This window comes from Camelus ferus, chromosome 7 (genome assembly GCF_009834535.1).
Source record: "Camelus ferus isolate YT-003-E chromosome 7, BCGSAC_Cfer_1.0, whole genome shotgun sequence".
Lineage (NCBI taxonomy): Eukaryota > Metazoa > Chordata > Mammalia > Artiodactyla > Camelidae > Camelus > Camelus ferus.
This window is the reverse complement of record NC_045702.1, coordinates 2,817,548-2,839,928: the sequence shown is the minus strand read 5'-3', so window position 1 is coordinate 2,839,928 and position 22,381 is coordinate 2,817,548. Positions and strand designations below refer to the sequence as shown.

The window sequence follows — 22,381 nt, the reverse complement described above, 5'->3', positions numbered from 1 at the left end:
TGGCACGTGTCAAATTCATAACCCTGTACACCAAAAAAGTGAGAATTTTATCATATGTTAAAGGCCTGCCCCACAGAATGACTCCACTTCATTCACAACTTTTTAAAATTAATTTTTATGTTTCACACAGTGATTCATAAACACAGTTGGACAAGGCCCAGGACAGAACCAGCAGCCTCCTGTCCCACTCATGTCCTCGCCCTGAAGGCCACCACACTGGCTCGTGACCTGTTTCTTCCAGTCGTCACTGACAGACCCTAACTAGCACGTCATGCTCTTCCTGTTTTCTGGTTTTAGGTGTTACCCACCAGCCTCCTACTGTGGAGCCAGGGTCCCCCAAGTAACACACACACGCGCGCGCGCGCACACGAGCCTTCTGACTAGGTTCTATCACGATTCCTGTTTAAATCAGTCTCTGGGATTTAAAGCATGTGGCTCAGCCACCTGCTTTCCTAAGGCATACCAGGACAGGTACCAGCTCCCTTCTGGTACAAACTTTTGCTTTCCCTGGTGCTAATAAATGTCTTATTCCTCTCCTTCTCACCTGTCTTGGTCTTAGTTTTCTAGGCACCTGTCACTGTTTCATTTCCAGACTCTTCAAAGAAACATAACATGCTGCCTCGTAAGTGTGTGGACAAGTCCCCTGTCACTCCTCCCGGAGCCAGAGCTGGACTCGGCCTGGAGCATGGGCCGGGCTGACAGACCACAGACAGACCACGGCGCATGTCTCCAGACAAAGCTGGGAAAGACAATGCTGCGCCCTCCCTGTCACAGGTCAGACACCTGGGGAGCCAGCGCCACACTGAGGGGGCCGAGCCACCACCACTGCTAAGCCACTTCGGGTTTTCCCACCTGGGAAGAAATCACAAGACAGTGAACGTCTGTAGTTTAGGTCCCTAAACTTTGGGAGCATGTGTCACAGCACTGGACAGCTGAGGCAGCATCGTCTGTGTTATGGCTCGCTGGTCACCTGCCACCTTTCCCACATGCCGTCTCTGCTGGACCCTGGCCCCCCTCCACCTCCAGCCTGCTTCCACGTCCATCTGGATTCCCTTCCCCCTCACCCTGCGAGTCCCTTCCTTCTGGGGGCCAGAGCCCCACCCTGGGTGCCCACACCCCTCTCTGCCCGTGCAGTGGCTTCCTAAGAGCGGGCACGTGGGCAGTACGCGTTTTCATGGTGCAAGCCTGAAAACAGCTTGACGTAGTCTCATTCAACTGGCAGGCTGGCTACAGGAGTCTAGGCTGGAGATTCCTTTCCCTCAGAATCTTGAAGACATAAGTCAACTGTCTTCCAGCTGCTGGGCTGTGCCTGAGAAGCCAGACACCCCAGCTCGTGATGGTCACCCCTCAGCTCCTGCGCTCTTCCAGCTGCACTCAGGCTCCCCGCAAGCTCCCCGCGGCCCAGCTCCCCTGGAGGAGCGCCCTTTGGTCCCTCGGTTGTAGGCGATTTCCTTTCAACTTCCTTGCCTTCGTCTCCTGTCTCCAAACCTGTGTTATTTAATGTTGGGCCTCTTGGACTAACCCTTTACCTTAAGCAAAATCAAAACCCCCACAAACCAAAGGCATACCTTTTCTAATCTTTGAGTTTTGTTCTAGTTTTTTAAGGACGGTTTCTAAACATTACCTCCTACACTTCCATGATTAAAAAAAAAAAATTGCTGCTGTGATTCTCAGACAGGCCTCCCTCCCTGGCCCAGCCACTGCCCCTGTCCAGGTCATCACCGTGTCTCCACCAGCCCACGGCGTGGCCATCCCCCAGTCTTCCTTATTCTACACTCACGATTAAAATGTGCATCTCCCCCCTTTCTGTATGCTTTAAAAACCACGGGGATGAACCCCAATTTCCATAACACGGCACATAATAAGGTCTGGGACGGGACGGCCTCCCTGCCCCCAGGCCCGCCCACCCCCAGCAGTGTGGGTTTCCTGCCGCCCCGTCCCCCTCTGCAGCCAAGTGTCTCTGCCTGTGCCACGCTATCTGGGACGTCTTCCCCTGAACTCTGACTCCTACGTGTCCTTCAAGACTCGGTCCAGGAACCACTCCTCCTGCAGACCCCTCTCAACGAGCACCCCGATGGGCTAATGAGTGTACTTTCTCAGGGCCCCCCGCACCCACCACACCGTCATCTGCGCGTGTGGCTGCTTCCCCAGCTGGCTTACAGCTCCCCGAGCCTTGTGTGGTCACCAGCGCTCCCAAGCCCTGCAGCGGGCCAGGCACACCGCAGGGCCCAGCGCCGAGAGAGCTGGCCGGGAAGCACATTCAACATGTAGCTGACATGCTCACACTCTTTTTTTTTTTTTTAAACATTTTGACTCAATTTTGATGCAGTGGTGGCATTGCAAGAAGAAGCGTTTACTTTTTCTTTTCTTTAAAGGCCACCATGCAAAGTAATTAATTAATTAAACCGATATTTCAAAATACAGTTCCACACCCGGGCTAGAAGACTGAGGCCCCTTCTAACCTGGAGACCAGGGTTTTTTCCTGCTAGCCTTTGGAGCACAGAAATGACTAAGGCATGTACAAGTTGATGTCCTACTCAAGGTCACTAAAATCAGATCTTCCGGCAGCCCCAGTTACACATAAGTAATTCATGACCCTTAGAATGTCAGGACTGAAAAGAATTTTAAGAATGAGAAAGTCCAACATTTTCCCCTCACAGTGAAGAAAACTGCAGCCCAGAAAAGTGATCTGCCCAAGGTGACAGAGTGTTAATAAAGTGCCCATAAAGACTCAGAGCACATGTGTGTCCCGGGAACCTCACCCTTTTCCAGGTGGCCAGCAGCTGTCTGTCAGACATCTGCTCTGGGTAGTCTGCAACTGCAAACACGCAGCCCAGTAAGAAGCCTTCTTCTGGAACTGGAATAGAATTATACAAGAAAAGCCAAGTCAAAAGCCCAACCCCATGAATGTGTGTGCAAAAAATAAAAAAGCTCATTCTGCAGAGTTCCATATGAATTCACGAAGTTAATTAATGACTCTCGGCCGTGATGTCCCCACCAGCGGTCTGAGCACACTCGGAATACTACCACCAACAGAGCTGCCTGTTTATACAAAATGATTTAAAAAGTGAAACCAACAGAGCTCATGCCTAGGCACTGAAGGCTCTAAGTTGGGCCGGGGCGGCCTGATGTCCTACGGACACACAGGGACTGCGGGCGCAGTGCCCCAGAGAGCCGAGGAAACCCAGCGGCCCCAGGCTGCAGCCATGTGCCTTGTTAGGCAGCGAGGCCCACGCTCCCGCCTGGTGAGAGGTGCTCTGATACGGCCCCCCTGCACCCCACCGGAGTGCTTCTGTACACACAGGACTTTAGGAGAAAAAAGGAAACCCCATCACTGACTGTCCACTGCCGGGTCGTGTCCAAACAGCTGGGGCTGCACGTGCGGGGGCTGCGGTGGGGGCTGCGGCGGGGGCGCCGGGCCCTGCAGGGGCGGCGGCGGCGGCTGGTGCAGGCGCTGGAGTTGCTGCTGGTGCAGCTGGGCCAGCTGGTGCTGCTGCAGCTGGTGCAGCTGCTGCTGCAGGGCCGGTGGCGGCGGCCGGGGCGGCGGTGGCTGCGGGAACAGGTGTGGCGGCGGCGGGGGATAAGGCTGCGGGGCCGCATGCGGCGGCGGCGGCTGCAGCTGCACGATCTGCTGGGGCGGCAGGTGCAGCACCGGGTGCGGCTGCGGCGGTGGCACGTGCGGCTCAGGAGTCGCCTTCACCTGCCCTAACAGCACCGCGCTCGCGTGGCCCTGCTGGCTGTGGTTCACCTGCGGCTCCAAGGTTTTCGTAGGTGCTGAGAGGGACTGCAAGATCTGGAAGACAAAGAGAAGGCCAAGTCAGCATCAAGAGTCGCTGAAAGGCACTCACGTCCCCTTAGTCCAGAGAGTGACAGCCCAGCCCCCATGGTCCCCACCGCCCACCACGGGGACACTCAGAACCGTGCTCCAGTTCTCAGCTGTGTTTACTGAGCGCTGCCAAGTTCAAGGAAGTAAACAAATTTATATTCTGAGACCACCAACATTTGAAACCGAGTAAGGAAAATGGAACAAGCCCATGAATTAAAGTTGACAGACACAAAAACCCCTACAGCTGATGCGTTTTAGGGCTGAGTGACATGGTGGCAAAAAACTGATGCTCCTTTCCAAACACCGACTTCCAGCCCACCCCTGCGGACAACCACTGGTAGTAGTTTCTTGTGGGTCTGCTGGGAATTTTCCATGTCCTGGTTATCAACTGGTATTGAAAAGGGAGGAGTTCTGTCCCTTTGACTTCTTAGGCCTTGGGGCGTCGGAGTCCTGCACCGCCTGGCACGCGGAGTCCCTCTCCCGTCCACACCAAAAGCCTTCTCTGAGCCCAGCGACACTCGGGGAGTGACGAGCCAGGAAGGCCTGACCTTGGCCTCCCCTCCATGGCTGGTGCAGTAGAGGAGGCCAGGAAGAACCCTCCAGAGTGAAGGCGTGGGACATGAGCAACCCCCAACGGCATTCACCAGGCCCCCATCTGTGGTGGCCCCACCCTGCATGCCAGCACATGCACGAGGGACAGAGGAGACGCCAACGTTCCCCCACCTGAGGGCATCAGCACAGCTGGGAAGCTGGCCTTCCTCAGAAGTGACTCGGGCTCTCTACACAGGACAAAGGGCCTCAGGCTGGAGGAAACCCTGACACCAGCAGCCGTCCCCTTTTGTGCCCCCTGCTTCCCAGTGACGGGAGTCAGCTGAGAGCAGTACCAGCCGCACTGGGAGCCAGGGGACACCGCCAGGCCAGGCGAGCCTCACACAGCAGGTCACCCACCGCCTCGCGCAGTGCGGGACAGAACAAAACAAACATGTCAGACTGTGAGTCTCCCCCGTGTTGCTCAAATAACAAAGGCTGGAAGTCAGCTTCTTGCGGTCAGGGAAACCAGTAACCATCTTACTGCACTCAACCAACACAACTTACCCCTATTAAAGCACCCTTGTCATTTAAATGCAACCCCAGAAATTCAACTTTCACATAAATCAAAGCTACATGAAAATCTCACACATGTTTTTAACATGAATCTTACACTTAAATACTGACTCTAAAACATAAAGGTTATATCATTTGCAATAGTAATAGACTGGATTTAGTGATGAAACAAATGAGTTTAAAACTGAAATAAGTCAAACTCAAGGGCTCGGGTACATCTGTGCAGTCCTCGTACAGGTAAGACAGCTTCCTAAGGGGACTTTCAGCACGTCATTCAAAACTCCTCTGTGGAGCTCTAAACAGGAAAAGAAGTCTTTAATCTGTAAACAACAGGACAACTATTTCTTCTCTGTGCAAGTATTAAAAAATACCCAGTAAAGTGGATGGAGAATTAACCCCGCCAGAGCCCTGCCCAAGTGCAGAACAGCATCTGGGATGCTGCCGTTTCCACGAGAAAGCTTGTGGGCGGGGGCACGCCTGCCCGTGTGCCTGCCGGCAGCCCCGGCAGCAGCCAGCGGGCGTCGGGGCGAGGGCGGCGAGAGCCACTTTGGAGCCTTCGGCACCTTCTGAACTTTTAAAATCTTGCACATGTATTACTCTTTCACCCTCCGAAATGAGCAACCTTTATAAATTTGAAAGTTAATCAGGAGGAAATAAACGCCTGTCTGCCACGTGCTGCTCCTGGACCCTGGGTCGGGGGGAATCTCACGTGAGGAGGGCCACCCCCCTCAGCCCTCACTTCTCAGACTGGCCAGGCCTGGGCTGGACTTGCCCTCTGTCCAGGTGACCACCATCTGAGGGGCAGAGGTGGCTGGGAGGCTACAGGAGAGCAACTGGAGACCGGAGCCCAGCCGGGAACGACGGTGGACGCTGGTCTGGGAAGGCCAGCCCGGCGGGCCTGGCTGGGGAGTGGGCACTGGGATGCCTCTAAGCACACCTTCCTTCCCCTTTCAACCCCGAGGTACCTCTGGCTGAAAACCTATGTTAATCCTGAAGAATCAAAGGAAAAACTCTTAATTGCTTGAGCACATAATTTGCCATACTGTAAACAACTTTTAATGAATGTCAAGTATGACTTTTCCCCTTACAGCTGTCAAGTCCTTGTTTAAATTACTTAATACCTAGTGCCACAACACAAAAAGCAGCATGACACCACCACAGGGCTGCTGACCACCCAAATCGGTGATTGAAAGAGGATTTTGATGGTTGCTTTGCTTCCTCAACCCCCGACCTAATTTTAATCTAAATCTTTTATTCATAACATTTCAAAGATTCGTTTTCTTCATCTCTAGCAGCAAAATGTCCTAACGTTCTGACATTGCCAAAAAACTCGTAGGAAACTTCTTCATAGCTGTTCTCACTGGTGATCAACCCCGCTCCCTCACTCAAAGTGGACTGAGTGCCCCGGCCGCTCCGCACACACAGCACAGTGGGCAAGTTCACCCTTGAAGGATGTCGCACCTGCAGGACACCTTCCAAAGTAGAGATGTGCCCAGGGCCCCCGGGGAGTCATCACTGCCATTTCACACGAGATTATTTTCTCTACTTCCAAACACAAGTTCAGGGAACTTGGGATTTAAACCAAGCACAGAACGCAGTAGAGGTGCCCGTACCCGATCTGCAGCGCTTTCTGCCTGCAGGTGAATGCAGAGCAGAGCACACTCCGTTCTGTGTGAAACAGCTGGCGCCCATCCCTAGCTCCTCAGCTGAGGGAAGCTGGAGGGTAACACTTCCCAGCCGCCAGCGGCTTTGCACATCGGCTCAGTAATCCTCGCACCAACGCCGCGGGACAGACCTTCCTGGGGGTGCACGTGCAGGTCTCCGCCTGCCAGCAGGGCCAGTCCCCCCGGGACAGTCAGGTCGTCTCTCCAGACCAGCTCCCCGGCAGCCTCCCCCACCTCTAATGTCTAGTTTCTCTCCCTCTTTGCCTCTGGCCTGGCATCCCCACCCGCCCTTCTGGCCTCCCCGGCCTCCCCAAGGCCCGGCTTGGCTGGGACTCTGCTCCCGGCCTTGCTTTACCCGCCGCCGCCCTTGCTGGGGGCCGATGCCCATGGGCCCTGGGCTCCCCCTCTCCCCTGCGCCCCAGTGACCCCATCTGACGAGGCCTGGCCCTGCTGTCCTCTGTCCACCTCATCTCAGGGAGCCCCTCCTCCTTCCCTCAGACACTCGATGCCAATCACCCTCCAGACTGTAGTCTGCTGCAAACTAAAATTCACCTCCAGGACCCGGCAGGTAACACTGGTGTGACGGGGCAGAGCTAAGCAAGGACAGGGTGTGGGCAGTGAGCACACGGACGGAGCCTCACTTCACAGAGGGCAGCTGCTGCTCAGCCAAAGGACCATTCAGACTCCCAAACCCAGCTCCGCGTTACACTGCATGCCCCACTTCTCGAGACTGGCCAAAGGGCCATCTTCATGGAGAATCTCCCAACTTAGGCAAAGAAGTCAAATTTAAATTATTTGGACAAAACTAAATGTGTTGAGCAGAATGTGACCCATCAGTCTCCGTCTCGTCATCCAAGGCCAGTGCATCCCCAAACCCACTAATCCACACACGCCAAGCTCCTACCACACCGGCCCCTCCCTCGGGGCTGCCAGCTACCCCCACCACCCGGCCCCGTCACCATCATCACCTGTCACCGCGGAGGCAGGCGGCTCTCCTGCGCCGGCCCCCCACCTCCCCTGGCCAGAGTCAGACCCGCTGCACTCACTCCTGCTAACATCCTGAGCGCGGGGCGGGGGCGGGGGGGGCGCCAGCTCACACGGGCTCCTGACCAGCTCCGGCAACGCCGCCTTCCCAGACGCCAGTGTCAATACCTGGAAACCTCACTCCCGAACATCCCTGACCCTCTCTTCCTGCCCTGCTCACACGTCTCCCGTCTTCCTTCTAACATCTCAAGTGTGCGCTTTCTTCAGCCTTTCTCTGGCTCCACCCACTCCCAGCACCTCAAGACCAGGTATTATCAATTAGCTATTGCTTAACCCAAGGGAGGGCAGGAAGGAAGAAAAAAATCAGTTTTTATACATCTTTACTCAACAGAGGCTTTTTACAGCCGCCACCACCATCAGACTCAATCGTGGTGTTGCCATTCAAAGTAAGAAATACCTATTTGGCCACCCTTCAGGCAAGACGTGGGGCCTGTGCGCCAAGGCCCCTTCTCGGTGTCCCTAATACACCCAATGTGCCTTGCCTTCAAGTCTCACTTTCTTTTCTTAGAACACAGCAAACTCACGCCTACTTTTGGGTCTTCACAGCGCTGTTCCCGTCCCCTGGCGCTTCCCAGGGCCTCCTTGAGTTAAGCTGCTCCCTCCACGAGGCGCTCCCCAGCATTTAACTTACAGCAGCCTCCTCCCCCAACTGCTATTATGTGACGCCTTGTTACTGTCTTCAAAACACCTGTACCAGTCAGAAGCCCTTCAGGTTTATCTGGTTACTATCTGTCTTTCCCACTTAAAACGAGGTCTTTCTGATTTACCATTTTGTCTCCAAGGCCCACAAAAATGCAAACGGGCCAAAACACCACCTCAACTACCTTCTTTCTGCCTTAAATTGAAAACAATTTACTGAAACTTTTCAAGTCCATGCTGAACCAACAAGCTCCAATCATAAACCTGTGAGCTCGTGTTAAGGCTTCTTCAACGAGTGAGTGAGCTTCTGCTGTGTTACTATCACAAGTGAACAAGGGACAGCCGGGAAACCTTGCGCTTCGCTCTGTCCCCAGAGCCAGCTGGCCTGGGTGAGAGTGGAGGTCACGCTCCCAGGGAGAGCACTCGTCCCCAGGGTCCTGACGCCACCTCCGCAGCTGAGGGCTCCCCCTAGGTGCGCACGGTCAGGCCACCTCCCATGACAGAATTTATGACACTGAAGTACGTGTGTATGTGTATGTATATAAAAGGCCATAAACTAACTTCCCATGCAAATAAACACTGCTGGTAACTTGACTGTTCTAAAGAGGCAGAAAACAATAAATGAAAATATAATATAAAGACCGTAAAATCCAGTACTTAAAGTTCTGTTTTTTTAAAGAGTGACTTACGTGTGCTACGTTGGACGGTCGGTTAATCTGCTGAATGTCAGCATTATTAGTGATATTTCTCAGTGTCCGCACAGCTGGACTCCAAGAAGCCATCATCTCTGATCTTTCAGAACTTTGGAGGTTCTGTCCCGAGGCCATGAGGTTACCGCGCACCTCGGGAGGCAGGATGCTCCCCGGAACGGGCGGCACGTTGGCGCACAAGTTAATCAAGCCGGGCTCCTTGCCAGGAGGCAGCCTGCGCTTCACTGCCGCTAACTGGGGTACTTCGGCCGGCGTCCAGTTTAAATTTCTCTCCTGTTTTTCAGGTGATGAATCTGATGAATCGTCAAACATCAGTTCCCCTTTGGACTTGTCAGTGTTTGATTTGGGTGAGAACTGTCGGTCCCCAGGAGGAGAGCCTTCCTGGGAACTGGGAGGGCTCGACTTCTCATCTGTGCTGCCCTCGTTCTGGGAATCCTGCTCCTCATTTTCTGCCTCCTCCTCCTCCTCTTCCTCCTCTTCTTCCTCTTCATAAATAATGAGCCGGGGGTGATAAAGTGCTTCGTCCTTTTTGGTCTTCTCAGATATGCAGTCCAGGACCCAGTCGGGGGTCACGATCTTAATACCTGCTCTCTTTAAAGCACATTCATATTTCTCCTGTGGGGGAAACATAAACACACAGAAACAGAGCTGCAGGTCTGGCCAGACGCCCTGGAGCTGAGCATCACAGACAGCACTTCAGGAGAGGGACGCGGCACCTGTCACTGCCACTTCACACACAAGAAATGGGTACGCCCTCAGCCAGGGGACACAGGACACAACGGACCACGTATCAGTGGCCACAGGACGTCTGGCGCCCGCCGGCAAGGGTCGTAAAAGATTTTGTTTCAAAATAGCTTTTATAAAGGACATTTTAGACACAATGCGTAGCGCTTGGAACCCCACAAAAAACTCTCTTTGGGATGAAACGTGACGGCCATCAGCTCTGGCTACCACAGACCAACGCTCGACACAAAGTGTAACTGTGGGCAGAGCATCCTCAGGACTTGAGGCACCATCACAGGAGTGTGGGAACTTCCTCAGTCAGGTGTTTATTCTACATAAGACACCTGGAGATGATCATTCTACATGAAGTAACCCAGAAGAAGAAAAATACTGTATGACATCACTCATATGTGGAATACAAAAAAAAAAAATAGACACAAGAGGGGAGGGTATAGTTCAAGTGACAGAGCACATGCTTGGCATGCACGAGGGCCTGGGTTTGACCCCCAGTATCCCCTCCAAATATAAATAAATTAATAAACCCATTTATCTCCCCCTAATTAAAAAAAAAAAAGGACACAAGTGAACTTACCTACAAAACAGAGACAGACTCACAGACATGGAGAACAAACTTCTGGTTACCAAGGGGGAAAGGGGGCAGGAAGGAGTTAAGTCAGCAGTTGGAGACCTGCATCTCCTGGGGAGGGACGGCAATGCTAGCTGTCTTGATTGTGGTGCTGGTTTCTATCAAAATTCATCAAACTGTTCATCGGAAATATGTGTAGTTCACTGTACACGAACCACACCACAGTAAAGGTGTTGAAAGGGAAAAAAAAGACAGGACACAACAGCCCTCTGACCGAGCGAGGCTTCCATCTTACAGCTGAAGAGAAATAAACACGCAGAGAACACAGCAGGGAACAGTGCTAGTCACGCGGGCAGGGACGGGGGTTCCGCGGGTGTGGACCGCAGCCCCGGCATCAGCAGGCAGGAGAAGGCACGCCGGGCAGGGGCGCCCCACCGGGCAGGGGCAAAAGGGAACATGTGGAAGGGGAGGGAGACAAGCGGCAAACGTCACCCAAGAGCCATGTGACAGAGTGGCTCTAGAGCAGCAAGTCTGGGACGCGGCTCAGCCAGCTGACAGACCCCCAGCCTGCTCTAGCGGCTGACAAAACAAACCCACTTCCTGTGGGGGGGGGTCTCTTCCCAGCTCAGCCTTCAGCAGAGGTGCGAACATTCACACTCGGAAACCAGCTGCCACCCCCAACACTACTCAGCACACTTTGTTTTTCTGTAGATTTTGTTATTAAATAAATTCCTCCATTCTTCTCAATTTAAACTTTTTAAAAAATTCAGGAATACAAAAGATAGTTTCGTCATGCCATGCCGATTCAGACTGAAGGCAATAAAAAAGGAGGTAATGACTGATATGTGGAAACATTAACTAGTCAAAAAAGACCTTCCTACTATGCATACACTATACTTCTCAAAGTTACAAATAATTGTTCATAGGAGGGGAAAAGTTTGATTTACCAAAGGTCAGTGTTCAGCAGAACTCTTGGGGGTGGCCAGGGGGTTGAGGGTCACAGATTCCTGGGCTCCCCGTCCTGGCAGGTTCTGACTGACGGGGCCTGGAGCAGGTAATTCTAACAGGTCCCAGGGGAGGCTGGTGCTACTGACCTGGGGACACCACTTGAAGGACCAAAATCCCTACGGCCCCACCAGTGCTTTAGAGATAAGAACCCTGAGCTTAAGGAGATAAACACAATTTTAAATATTTGAGGTTATTAAGAAGGATATGTTGAGAACCTTACCAAATGCATGTTTATAATTATGTTCAGCACAAGCTTTTTAAAAAACTGTGAAGAGGATTAAAAATACGTATTTTCACAAATAAAAATGAAGTTCTATTGGATGTGAAAGAAAACTCCAGAGATTCAAAAAACCATCCTATTTTCTCCATGAAATAATCCCAGATTTCTTTGTACTTAAACATCACATCTGGCTCAAAATAAAACTTATAAATCATCTCACATCCTTTGTGGAATGAAGTCACATATAAATAATATAAACTCATAATAATCAGCTTCTGTAAATGGAATCAAGTGACTAATTTAAAAGTCAGAAGAAGACATCTGATTCCTGGAGACACCTGAACGGCACTCAGGAGGATGTACGTGGGGCGCTTACCCCCTTCGGCTCGGGAACGACCAAGTGTGTGCACTTCCTGTTGAGGTTCAGCTGGCAGCCCCCGCCATGGAAAGTGAGCATCGCCCATAGCGCGCTTCTGTCTTCAGGTGACACCTGGCAGGACCAGAAATCAAGCTTTCATCACGAGCCTCCATCTCTGCTTACCTACTTGCTCCATGATCAAAATGCACTGTGACATCGTAACACTTTTGCTTTGTCAACTTTCTCCCTTATTAAATGAAATCCACCTAAAATAGGTAAGCTTTTAGCTCTTTGCTTGTAATAATAATAATAGAAGCTTTTATTCCTATCATAACAGTTTTATAAACATCACTTTATTTGCTTTGTCACCAAATAAAAAAACTTATATTCACACTCCAGAGACTGAATGGAGGATTATTTCACTCCATACCACAAACGACAGGGAAGAAAGAAGAGAAAGCTGCTCGTCTCCCCGTCAGGCCACTCGTGGGAATGTGTAAACACAACGGTATCGAAATCATGTTGGAGGACTCCTTAATAATTAACAGGTAACAAGTAAACACTAAGTATGAAATGGATGAAATAACAAGATAAAGACAGTGGTGTGTAAGCTCGGGGGGAAATGTGAATCTCAGACACACAAAAATCAGGCAAGCATAGAAGGGGTCACTCTCATGCTTGCGTAAGAGACGAGGCCGACCCCAGGCGCGATGGCTGAGGCTGTGAATCAGGCTTTCACGACAAGCCAGGACGGCTACCATTTACTGCCTGCCTCCTAAGTGCCAGGACCTGTGCCAGGTGCCTCACACCTACCCCCAGTCTGTGTGACCCGGGGCAGGTAGGGATCGTTAGCCCCAACCCGTACGGAACTCGCGGAAATTACAGCTAATAATTGGAAAAGCTGGCTTTTAAAACCCAGGTCTGCCTAAACTCAGGCCTAACTCCAAACTGTATTTTACCACTGTTTGTTACTACTTCTCTAAGGGCAGTTACTGCCAAAAATAATCTCTAAAAAATAAAATTTTAGAATCTGAAAGACAAAAGAAACATTCAAGAAAAACATAGGTGAGTGTTAATTCTAAGATAATCATTTAAGTTGATTTTTTTCTAGATAACCTTTTATAAATTGAGAATTATGGTTAAGGATCCTGAACTTTGTCTCAAGTTAATTTTTTAAAGCAGTGATAAACAGCATGTTTTTCCTTTTTAACTGCCATTACTCAGCTTGCCAAAAACTAACATTCTACAGCTGCCTTCATCCATCTTACAAAAATTTCTAGAAATTACTTTGCATTCCACACTACTCTGTGAATAATAACAAGAGCATATTAATTTTATGAAATCACCTTAAAATCATTTTGTTTAATCTCTTTAATTTAGTTAGGTCAGTGTCACATGTCAGAAGACTGGATCAGAAGATTGCTGTTTTTATTAGAGACTTTCACAAAAACACTTATGTCCTGCAGCGTTTGGGGAGGTGAGATTTAATTACATGATAATACAGATTACTCCAATGAATCACTGTATAATCTTTATTAAAAGTGAAATAGCATACTCTAGATATGCCTTTATTACAAAGATGTGGCTACGCGTCTGGGTCTCACGTTTATCTCACGGACTGCAGAGACCCAGTCCCGTGCCTTGCCCGCCTGCATCTGGCGGGGCGCAGTGTCGCTGTGGAAAGCCCACTGGGCAGGGAGGAAGCAAGGCCTGGAACAGCTCCCAGAGGAGCTTCTAGCAACTTGGGAAACTTCCTTGAGTCAGATTCTCAATCGACATACATTTGGTTAATGACTGAATGCCCACAGCAGCTCATGTAATGAATCTGTATCAGCACATAAAGCAAGCTTTTCCACACCAAAATGTTAAGTTACCTAGAGGTGACAAGATTATGGACATTTTTATTTTCATTTTTATACTTTTCTGTATTTTCCAAATTTTCAAGAGCATTAATTTTATAACTGGGGAACACTGCTTTTCTTTTTTTAAAAAAGCCACTTTCCCGAACTACAACTCTGGTCTCAGCTAAGAGAGTCTGATGTTCCAACACCTTAAGGCTCAGACTCCAGGCGGTGCCTGAGGCCCTGCTCACCTGTCCCTCGCTGCTTGCCGCTCCGGCAGTGCACCCTCCCAGAGCGGCCCTCCTCCCGCTGCCACCCCTACCCTGCCTCCCGCCCCCCAGGCCCTGGCCCTGCACTCCCAAGGCAAGCTGCCCGAACCTGAACGCGGACCACTCCCTGAGCGCCCCTGCACGTCCCTCCCGCACTGCCCTCTGGGGGCTTGGAGCAGAGGGCTGCAACTCCCCCGCACTCCCACCTCCGGACCCCAGGAGCGCCCTCCTCCTCCGGGCCTCCCCCAGTCAGATGCTCCTGGGCTAGAGCTCCCGTAAACTCCTCTCTGTCCAGTCTTGACTAGGGACCAGCATCCTGCATCTCAGAGACTGGAGTCTTCTGAATGAATTACGTCTTAACCGTCTTTGGAACCTTTGATAGTACCTAGCACAGTGCAAGGCACATGGGCAGGCAGTCAAGAAATATTTGTTGATTGAAATACAGAATGGAAAGGGCTTCCAGATTTAAATCACGACCCTGGCCAGGCTCTCCATCACTCGGAACCTACCCCAGAAACCTACCCAGCACATTACAACAGAGGCCTCAGCCTGCATCAGTACGGGGTCAGGAGAAGGCAGCTGATGTCTGTGCTTCCCGACTTCTGCCAGCACAAGCTCCCTTCCCTCCCTCTCCCTGGGAGAGCTCTGGAAGACTCCAACAAAGAGCTCCAGCTTGTATCAACACCCTGACGGGGAAAAGACAGAAGGTCACTGACAACCACCAAGCAAACAGTCCTCTCGTGATGGTTGGGTCCTGCCCGGCGTGTGCACTTGCAGGCATCCCAGAGTCCTCTGGGTGCGGAGGGAGCACCGTGACCACCCCTCCTGGTACTGTTCCCACATCCTGACCCACTTCATCTTTGCAAACGTTACAACAGACTGTATTTGTTCACGTGCTGTCTCCCCTTCTAGAATGTACCTTACCCGAGGGGAAAGATTCACGGTACTTTATCTGCACCCCCGGGCACTGTCCCCATCACAGAGTATCACCACGTATCTGTTGAACCAAAGTCCCTTAGATGCACATCAAACATGTATCTTACAACTGAAGTAACATTTTTTAGCAACCACAAAATATTGGTGTCCCCATGCACTTTTCTTAACCAGGCTTTCTTCGTAAGTACTATCCAGGAAAGCCTTCCCCATTTTTATCTAAACACTCTTTATTCAAATAAAGCAAAGCTTCTGTATTTATTACACATCGGGGATTTCAATTCACCAGCATGAGTGATGAGCTGTAAATGTAAGCGCAGGACACTGATTCTGGGTTCTCATTTTTACTCCTAATTTGCTTAAGAGGATATAAAGCTTGGGAAAGTTCTTGCTACATTCACTTTAAAAAAAACTTCACATCTTTGTTTTTATTTATTTTTTATTTTAGGGGGAAGGTAATTAGGTTATTTATTTATTTATTTTTAATGGAGGGCCTGGGGATCGAACCCAGGACCCTGTGCATGCTAGATACACACTCTACCACTGAGCTGTAGCCCCCTACAGTCACCTTTCTGTCCACCATGGCTCCAGCCACCCCCCATGGTGAGCTCTGCACCTGGATAAACGCCTGCTAAAAATAAAACCCTGCTCCTCCAATGTCATCTCTCTTTATGTTCAACTTTCCTTTTTTTCCAAATCTCCTAAACTGTGCCCGTCACTCAAGGCTCTGTTCCCGATTTTCTGCTCTCTCTCCCTCCTCTGCAGAACGAGTCATTCTCAGCCCTTCACACCACATCCCCAAGTCCCAGCATCTGGATAGCTGATCCAGACTCAAGGTGTTCCAATCTAACTTCACTATCTTCCCTCAAAAATCAGGCTCCCCTGTTTCCCATCTGCAGCAATGCTCCTAATCTCAAACGAGGAACTCCTCAGACCTGTGCCCTCAGTGTGGAGCACCCACCACAGGGTCCGCATGCAGAGGCCCACTGGGAGCGCTGGCTCCTCCTCCTTTACCCCACAGCATTCCCAAGGCACCAAGAGCCATGATTCCCAGCTGCTCCTAGGGTCCGTGTTGTCTTCATTTACACAGTGCTCACCTGAATCCAGATCTTCATCAAGTCTAAAAGACGTGACTTTCCCTCCCATCAGCCCCCACTCTCCGCCCTGTGTCATGCTTAGAGCTCCCAGACCAGCTTTATCCACAGGACTGCAAATTATTTTAATCTGTTTGCTTTTCTCTATGTTTTCCAAATGCTCTAATGTAAACACTTGCAATCCAAGGTTACATATATAAGGAAGAAAAGGTGAAGAGGCACCCTGCCGGCTACTTTATCAAGCTCAAACTCATACATCCACCAGCTTCCATGCTTTTCCGTATTTCCTGCCCCCACCCACCCACTTGTCCTTCTCCTCTGCGCCCAATCACACACCTTGTCAAGGTCCATCTCCTCACACCTGGGCTTCCCACCCCCTCCACCTCGCTTCATTTAGAACGCCCTCTCCCGGCCCCCAGTCCTACCCAGCTCCCAGTCCTACCGGCTCCGCCAGTTCTTTGCGACAGCCTCCATCAGGGCTTCCTAACCTGCCGTCCACACTTGCACACTCACACCCGGGCCACGACTGAGCACATCACACCTGTGCACTGCGCACACTGGGACCTTCCATGCTGAATGTATAAAATCTATGATGTAGATCATGACCTCCGCTGAGTGTAACCATGACTGAAAGGGTGCTCTAGTGCTAGACTCATAGTCAATACTTAACAATGTCTAATCATCTAACTTAAAACCCTGTACTCATCTCATATTCACATACTCCTGATTTTCTTACTCATTTCGCCAAGTCAGGTCTCCCAAATACCATGTCACTGTGACCCTGACTGCAGGAAATACCCACAGGACTCCACACCCCCGCCTCTTCTCTCGGGATAGCGAGCTCTGACTCTCTGAACCCAGAGATCCAATGAACACAAATTCACATTTTAGCCAAGTACATTGTGTTTATGCATAAGGAGTAATAATAAAATGTTTTCATTCAAAAACCTTTTCCAATGTTTCTTATAAGTTTGGAACAGACAGAGAAGTATAAAGACACCAATAAAAGTGACATGTAACCACTATACACATCATTCAAAGGTCTCACGCTAGTTACCTGTAAAGATCATCACATCAGTACACATTCAGGGCAAAAATGTGACAAACACTGAATACAAATACCAACAGGATTCCTGAGCTTAAGGAAAAAAGCCAATTTTTCAAGGATCTCTATTAAATCAATGTAGCAAAAACAAAAGGAGGATTTTATCATTTAAAGAACTTCCAGAATTTACAGGAGACACAAAAGCGTAATAACCATAATTAATCTTCCTTATTGCGTGGACAGAGAAGGGCTCAAACTCAGACCACGTGCACGAACAGCTGAGTCTGGCCGGTGATCTGACAGCCCTAGCCCACCAGCCGGTTCCACGCCCCTCTGTGACCAAGGCGTGAGGAAACGGGCACAACTGTGCTCAAATTCCTGTCCGACTGCCCTCGCATCCTGGATGCGCGGCCTGCTCAAACTGAGACGAGGACTCAGCAGGCCCTCAAAACAGCCCCGAAGGAGCAACCGGGAGGTCGGGGAAGACAGGTGGCACACACTCTAAACTGGCCTTTTTCCTGCCCAACGGCTGCTCATTTTAAACAAATTATTCCATGTAACTTAAAAAATGAGTTTAAACAACACCAACCTGATTTTTTACTATAATGTTTAATAGTCGGAACCCTTCTCACCAGGAGTTCAGGGGAGAGAAAACAAGAGAAGAACGCTGAACGGTCACTTCTCTCACTACCCAGAACTCCCCACCGTTAACGCTCTGGGCCTCCTTTAGGTACTTCTCACAGACCTTACTTGCTTCCGTAATACTGCACGTAACTATGTTATATCCTGGGTTTTCTTCCCACATCTTACACTTACTCACAAAACAAAGCCCCAGGCCGGAGCCGGAGCTAGACTGCTGCGTTAAGGTACAGGTTTCCTAAACATCTCCAAATACTGGACAATCTGACTGTCTCCAACTTTGCCCTCTTACAAATGCTGCTGCACTGCACACCTTATGCATCCACCTGCCCTTACTTCTATCAACCTGGGACAAATCTCTGAACACAGAGAGCTGCAGACGAAACAAGTATTTTAAGGCTCTGACATGGCTCAGCTTTTCTAGAAAAGCTGCACTCCTGCCGGCAGGGACGGGAAGCTGGTCTGCACTGAATACACTGTTACAAACTTGATAAGGAGAAATTCTTATCTCGGGGCTACTAAAATGTTCATCTCTTTGTTTACAAAGTGTATCGAACATTTTGTTATACTTACTTCCAACTCCTCCTTATAAGAAGTCGTAAGTCCATTTTTCTGCCTTATCCACGGAGGCCTTCGTTTCTCATGTTGATCCATGAGCCCCTTATTTACTAAAAAAATTCTGAATTTCTGAATTTCATTGTCATCTTTCCATCTCACTCTTGCTATTTTTTCATATTCAAGTTTTAAATCTATGTAACTTTTTAGATTAGAAAGACCATTTTCACCCATTAAAACTTTAAATCTTGAAACCAAGTATGAAACTCAAATAAGTGTGTCATAAGATCATACTGAATACACAATTTAGTACACAGCATCTCTAAAACTGGTTTACAAATAGGTCATAAATCCAATCTATAAAAACTCACGACCGTCACACATAAATAAGACTAATCGTAAACATGCTTACCTGAGAGAGGCAGGCAGTGATTCCAAAAAAAATCTGACACGACTCTGGAGAAAAACCATTCACTCTGTTTTACAGTTATTAAGATTCCAATGAAATGAGATTAGTGCCACCTGTATTTCACAGACACATCCTGTTCTACTGGCCCATTTGGACCCTGGCCACCCACTCCTTCCCACTCAACCCACTCAGGAAAAGAGGCAGACTCAAGATGACCCAAGAAATGTGCAGGGCAGGCTGGGAAAAAGAGAGGCTGATAGCACAGAAACTGAGGGGTCTTCTGCAAAATGCATCTTCAAATCCAGTCTCTCCCCTTATATCATCAAGAGAATGGGTATCATATTCACAGGGGAAAACATCAGACCTCTGAGAGCTAGCCAACTACATACACCTATATAAACACACAGGCACACGCACAGCATAGCCATTATTTTAAAAGCACACTGGAAGTCCTAAGTCCATTTTTTAGAATGAAATATAAGCACAGGAGAATCTTTCATAAAAGAACTGAGTTCTAGGTTTATTACATCATAGGTCCTTGTGAACTTGGGCAAGGCAACTCTGAGCGTCAGCTTCCCATTTGCTAAAAATAGTTAGCATATACAATTCTCCAGATCTTCCCAGTTCGAAAGCTCTGACTTTTAAAATCCACAGACATATCTACCGAGAGCTTGCAGTGTGCGAGACACCGGCAGAGGGCCCCTCGAGGTGCCTGCACTTTACAGTCTATTCAAAAGCAAATGTGACAACTTTTTAAAGACTTTGGAGTGTCTAGAATTCAAAATGGGTTCAAGCATTGCTTCCTCTCTCCAGGAGAAAAGTACACCTATCAAGGTAGGTGAACTAAGGAAAAAAGATCAGACTGAACGTCCCACCGCAGTATGGAAGTCTCCCGCACAGGCCCACCGCGAAACCGCGTGGAGACGCGAGCCTGCCTGCCACTGCGCTCTGCAGGCCCCAGCACCGTGCCTTCAGCCCGTTATCCAAGATGTTTCCCACCTCCTACCTCAGTTTGGGGATTTCCTACTTCCAGAGACTTGGGGAAACATGAGCAAAGGCAAATTACGAATGTGTTGTCTAACCAAGTCTGGGAGTTTCCTTTCTGTCCCTTTAATCTTCTCGGGAGCGGCCAGCAGGAGCTCAAACAAGATGACAGCTTCTCAGGGCATCTTGCGTGGAGAGCACTGGACCCAGTGGAGGAAGGGAACAAGCCTCCTATCTTCAAAAACGTCACCCCTGCTCCCACTCTCCCACCTGTGCTGATAAAGAAGTCAAACCACAGACCTCAAACCCCTAACTAACCAAAGCCAGAAACTAACCAGGAGCCAATTTTCTGTAACTCTTCGTACTGTGGAAGAGAAATCTTAGAATTTTTGAGACAGAGTTGCTACAAGTTGTGCACATTCTCCAAGAACTGCTTATGAAGGGGTATTTTCTCCATCTGAGGCCCCCGTAAGTATTTAATGTAGGAAGCGTCCCTCTATCTGGCAGACGGTGGTCTATTCAGTAACAAACGCACTTGCAGGATCGGCCTGGCACGGCTGCAAAACAAAGCAGTGTGAACGACTCCGTCTCTGCCCAGGTCTACACTGGGGCGTCGTAACTGTATGGGAGCAGAACTCTCAACAGAGGTGATTTCCAAAATCAGATTACGCTCTCCGATGACGTGCATACTTTAGGGTGCATGCTATAAAGTTAAAAATGTTCTGACGTTCTTTTCCCCAATCCATTCTTCAAATAATTCATGATTTGGTTCACATAGACTTAGAATTTTGAACTATTCCATCTAACTAGACAGCACAAAAACTGTTACAAAGACCAGAAAACGGAGGTCCAGACTGCCCAAGACCAGAAAGCCAAGTCGTAGGAGAACCAGAATTTGTCCCTCTGTGCCCAGCCTGGAGCTACCTCCGCACAGCTGGTCCCCTTTCCCGTGGGGAATGACAAGGACAAGGTACACAGAAGTTGATGCGGGATGAAAAAGAGCAGGGACACAGTGCACACAACACAGTCTGTCCTCACTGACGATCGTTTCAGTAAGTGATGCTCATTTCTGTCTCAAACCCAGAGTTAGCCCTCCCCTCCCCGCTTCCCCAAAAAGGATACGGCAGGAGAGCTCCACACTGAACGGACAAAATCACCCAAGAAGGCTGAAAAAGAAAACATTAAAGCAAATCAAAAACAGTTCTAGTTCATAATCAAAACAGCATTACGTTACTGGTTTTGCTTCTAGAAATTAAAGGCTCTGTTATAACCAACTATAAAGCACCAGGTGACAACCATAAGTATTCAAGTTGTGCAAATCCCAGAGTCCAAGATTAGTTATTGGTGCCCAAGATAAAGAGCCCAATTATAGAATAAAACACCACAGATCTTAAAAAAAATTATGTCTAGACATTTAAATTCCTGGTTTACACACTTATTACTGCTTAAGCTTCTAGACTGGCTAGAAACTGTCCTCAAAGCTGGTGGGACGGGGAGCTGAATGCCCTCCCTGCCCCCGTCCAAGGTACAGACTGCCCCTCCTAAGTTCCCTTCTGGAGTCCTGAGTCCAGTCAAGTCTACATTTATGAGTTTTTTCAGTGAAGCCAAGCAGACACAGTGTTTGTAAATCGTAAGTATTTCTGTCTGGTAATCTTTCTATGCATTACAAAACTCAGATTAATTATAAAAACTCCTTAATTACTACTTTATTGGGTTATTTATATTTTTGAAAAATTATCTTATACTTCTATATTTACTTTAGAAAAATACATTAATCATTATCCCAATAGCTCTGCTTCAAAAATTACTATAAAAAGTACAGTAATATCCCACTTAGCCAGGTGACTTCCAGAAACTTCAGCCAATTGAAACCTATTCATTTCTCATGCATCATGTACACCTTGAAAGAACTTCAGAAAATAAAGCACCCCCACCATTTCTAAGGTGACATAAGCAATCTTTCAGTGTCAGGCCATGTAAGTACATCTGTGAGCACTGCAGAAACACCAAACGTTTTACAAGATAAAGATGGGTCCTACTTGGGATAATTATTTCATGATGATGTGAGAATTTCACCAAATGTTTTAACTAACATTGGACAAAGTGCACCAAGCTAAAAGAAAGCATTCAGTGTTTCTATCCACACACTTTACCCAGTGAATCTTCACTTTTGACAGTCCTGGGGAAACTCCAGTTAAACCTGAGGAACTGGCCAGCATCAGTGCCCCGTATCAGCTCTGACTCCTATGTTCAGGTCTTCTTCACGTGAGCCAAGCTTAATTCTCAGCAGTAACACCAGAGCCCCTGGGTTCCTCGGCGCCTGGTGAAGCACCAGGGCAGCTTTCTACACCAGTGTTCCCGATCACCCCTCTGCGGGGTGTCCGGGAGGAGGTGCAGAGCCAGGTCAGCGCGCTGGAACGTGACTCGGATGGTACGGGCACGACTCTCCCGGGCACAGTGGAAGAGCGAGCGTGACCTGAGGAGGGACCTCAGGCCGCCTGAGGAAAGGCCATGTAAGGAGGCCGAGAGCCTGGAAGGTGCCCACACAGCACTCGCCCTGGAAGGTGGTCCCCCGGGGCCTTGGGGAGGGTAAGTGCGGGTACCCCAGTTGACTACCGCTGGGCGGGCTGTTACAAAGGCTACACAGAACAGAATCACCCCGGGGTCCGCTTTCAGGTGAGTCTGGGTGAGACAGCGCAGAGTCAGGAGGTGGGACCCACTGCCGGTAAC

At 49.4% G+C, this 22,381-nt stretch overlaps 1 protein-coding gene across 3 annotated transcripts in view; it reads right to left on the bottom strand.

The window, feature by feature from the left end:
- Positions 1 to 22,381, bottom strand: part of PAXIP1 (PAX interacting protein 1) — a 45,838-nt gene that overhangs the window by 17,891 nt on the left and 5,566 nt on the right. For all 3 annotated transcript variants that reach the window (XR_004321186.1, XM_032483040.1, XM_032483039.1), the window contains exons 3-8: positions 20,774 to 20,817; positions 18,671 to 18,734; positions 11,901 to 12,014; positions 8,967 to 9,602; positions 3,340 to 3,793; positions 2,763 to 2,857 (exon numbers count right to left, since the gene is read on the bottom strand). Coding sequence is in view for 2 of the 3 variants with exons in the window: in XM_032483040.1 (XP_032338931.1) it covers positions 2,763 to 2,857; positions 3,340 to 3,793; positions 8,967 to 9,602; positions 11,901 to 12,014; positions 18,671 to 18,734; positions 20,774 to 20,817 (1,407 nt within the window). In the remaining variant the exon portion in view is untranslated. The remainder of the gene's footprint in view (positions 1 to 2,762; positions 2,858 to 3,339; positions 3,794 to 8,966; positions 9,603 to 11,900; positions 12,015 to 18,670; positions 18,735 to 20,773; positions 20,818 to 22,381) is intronic.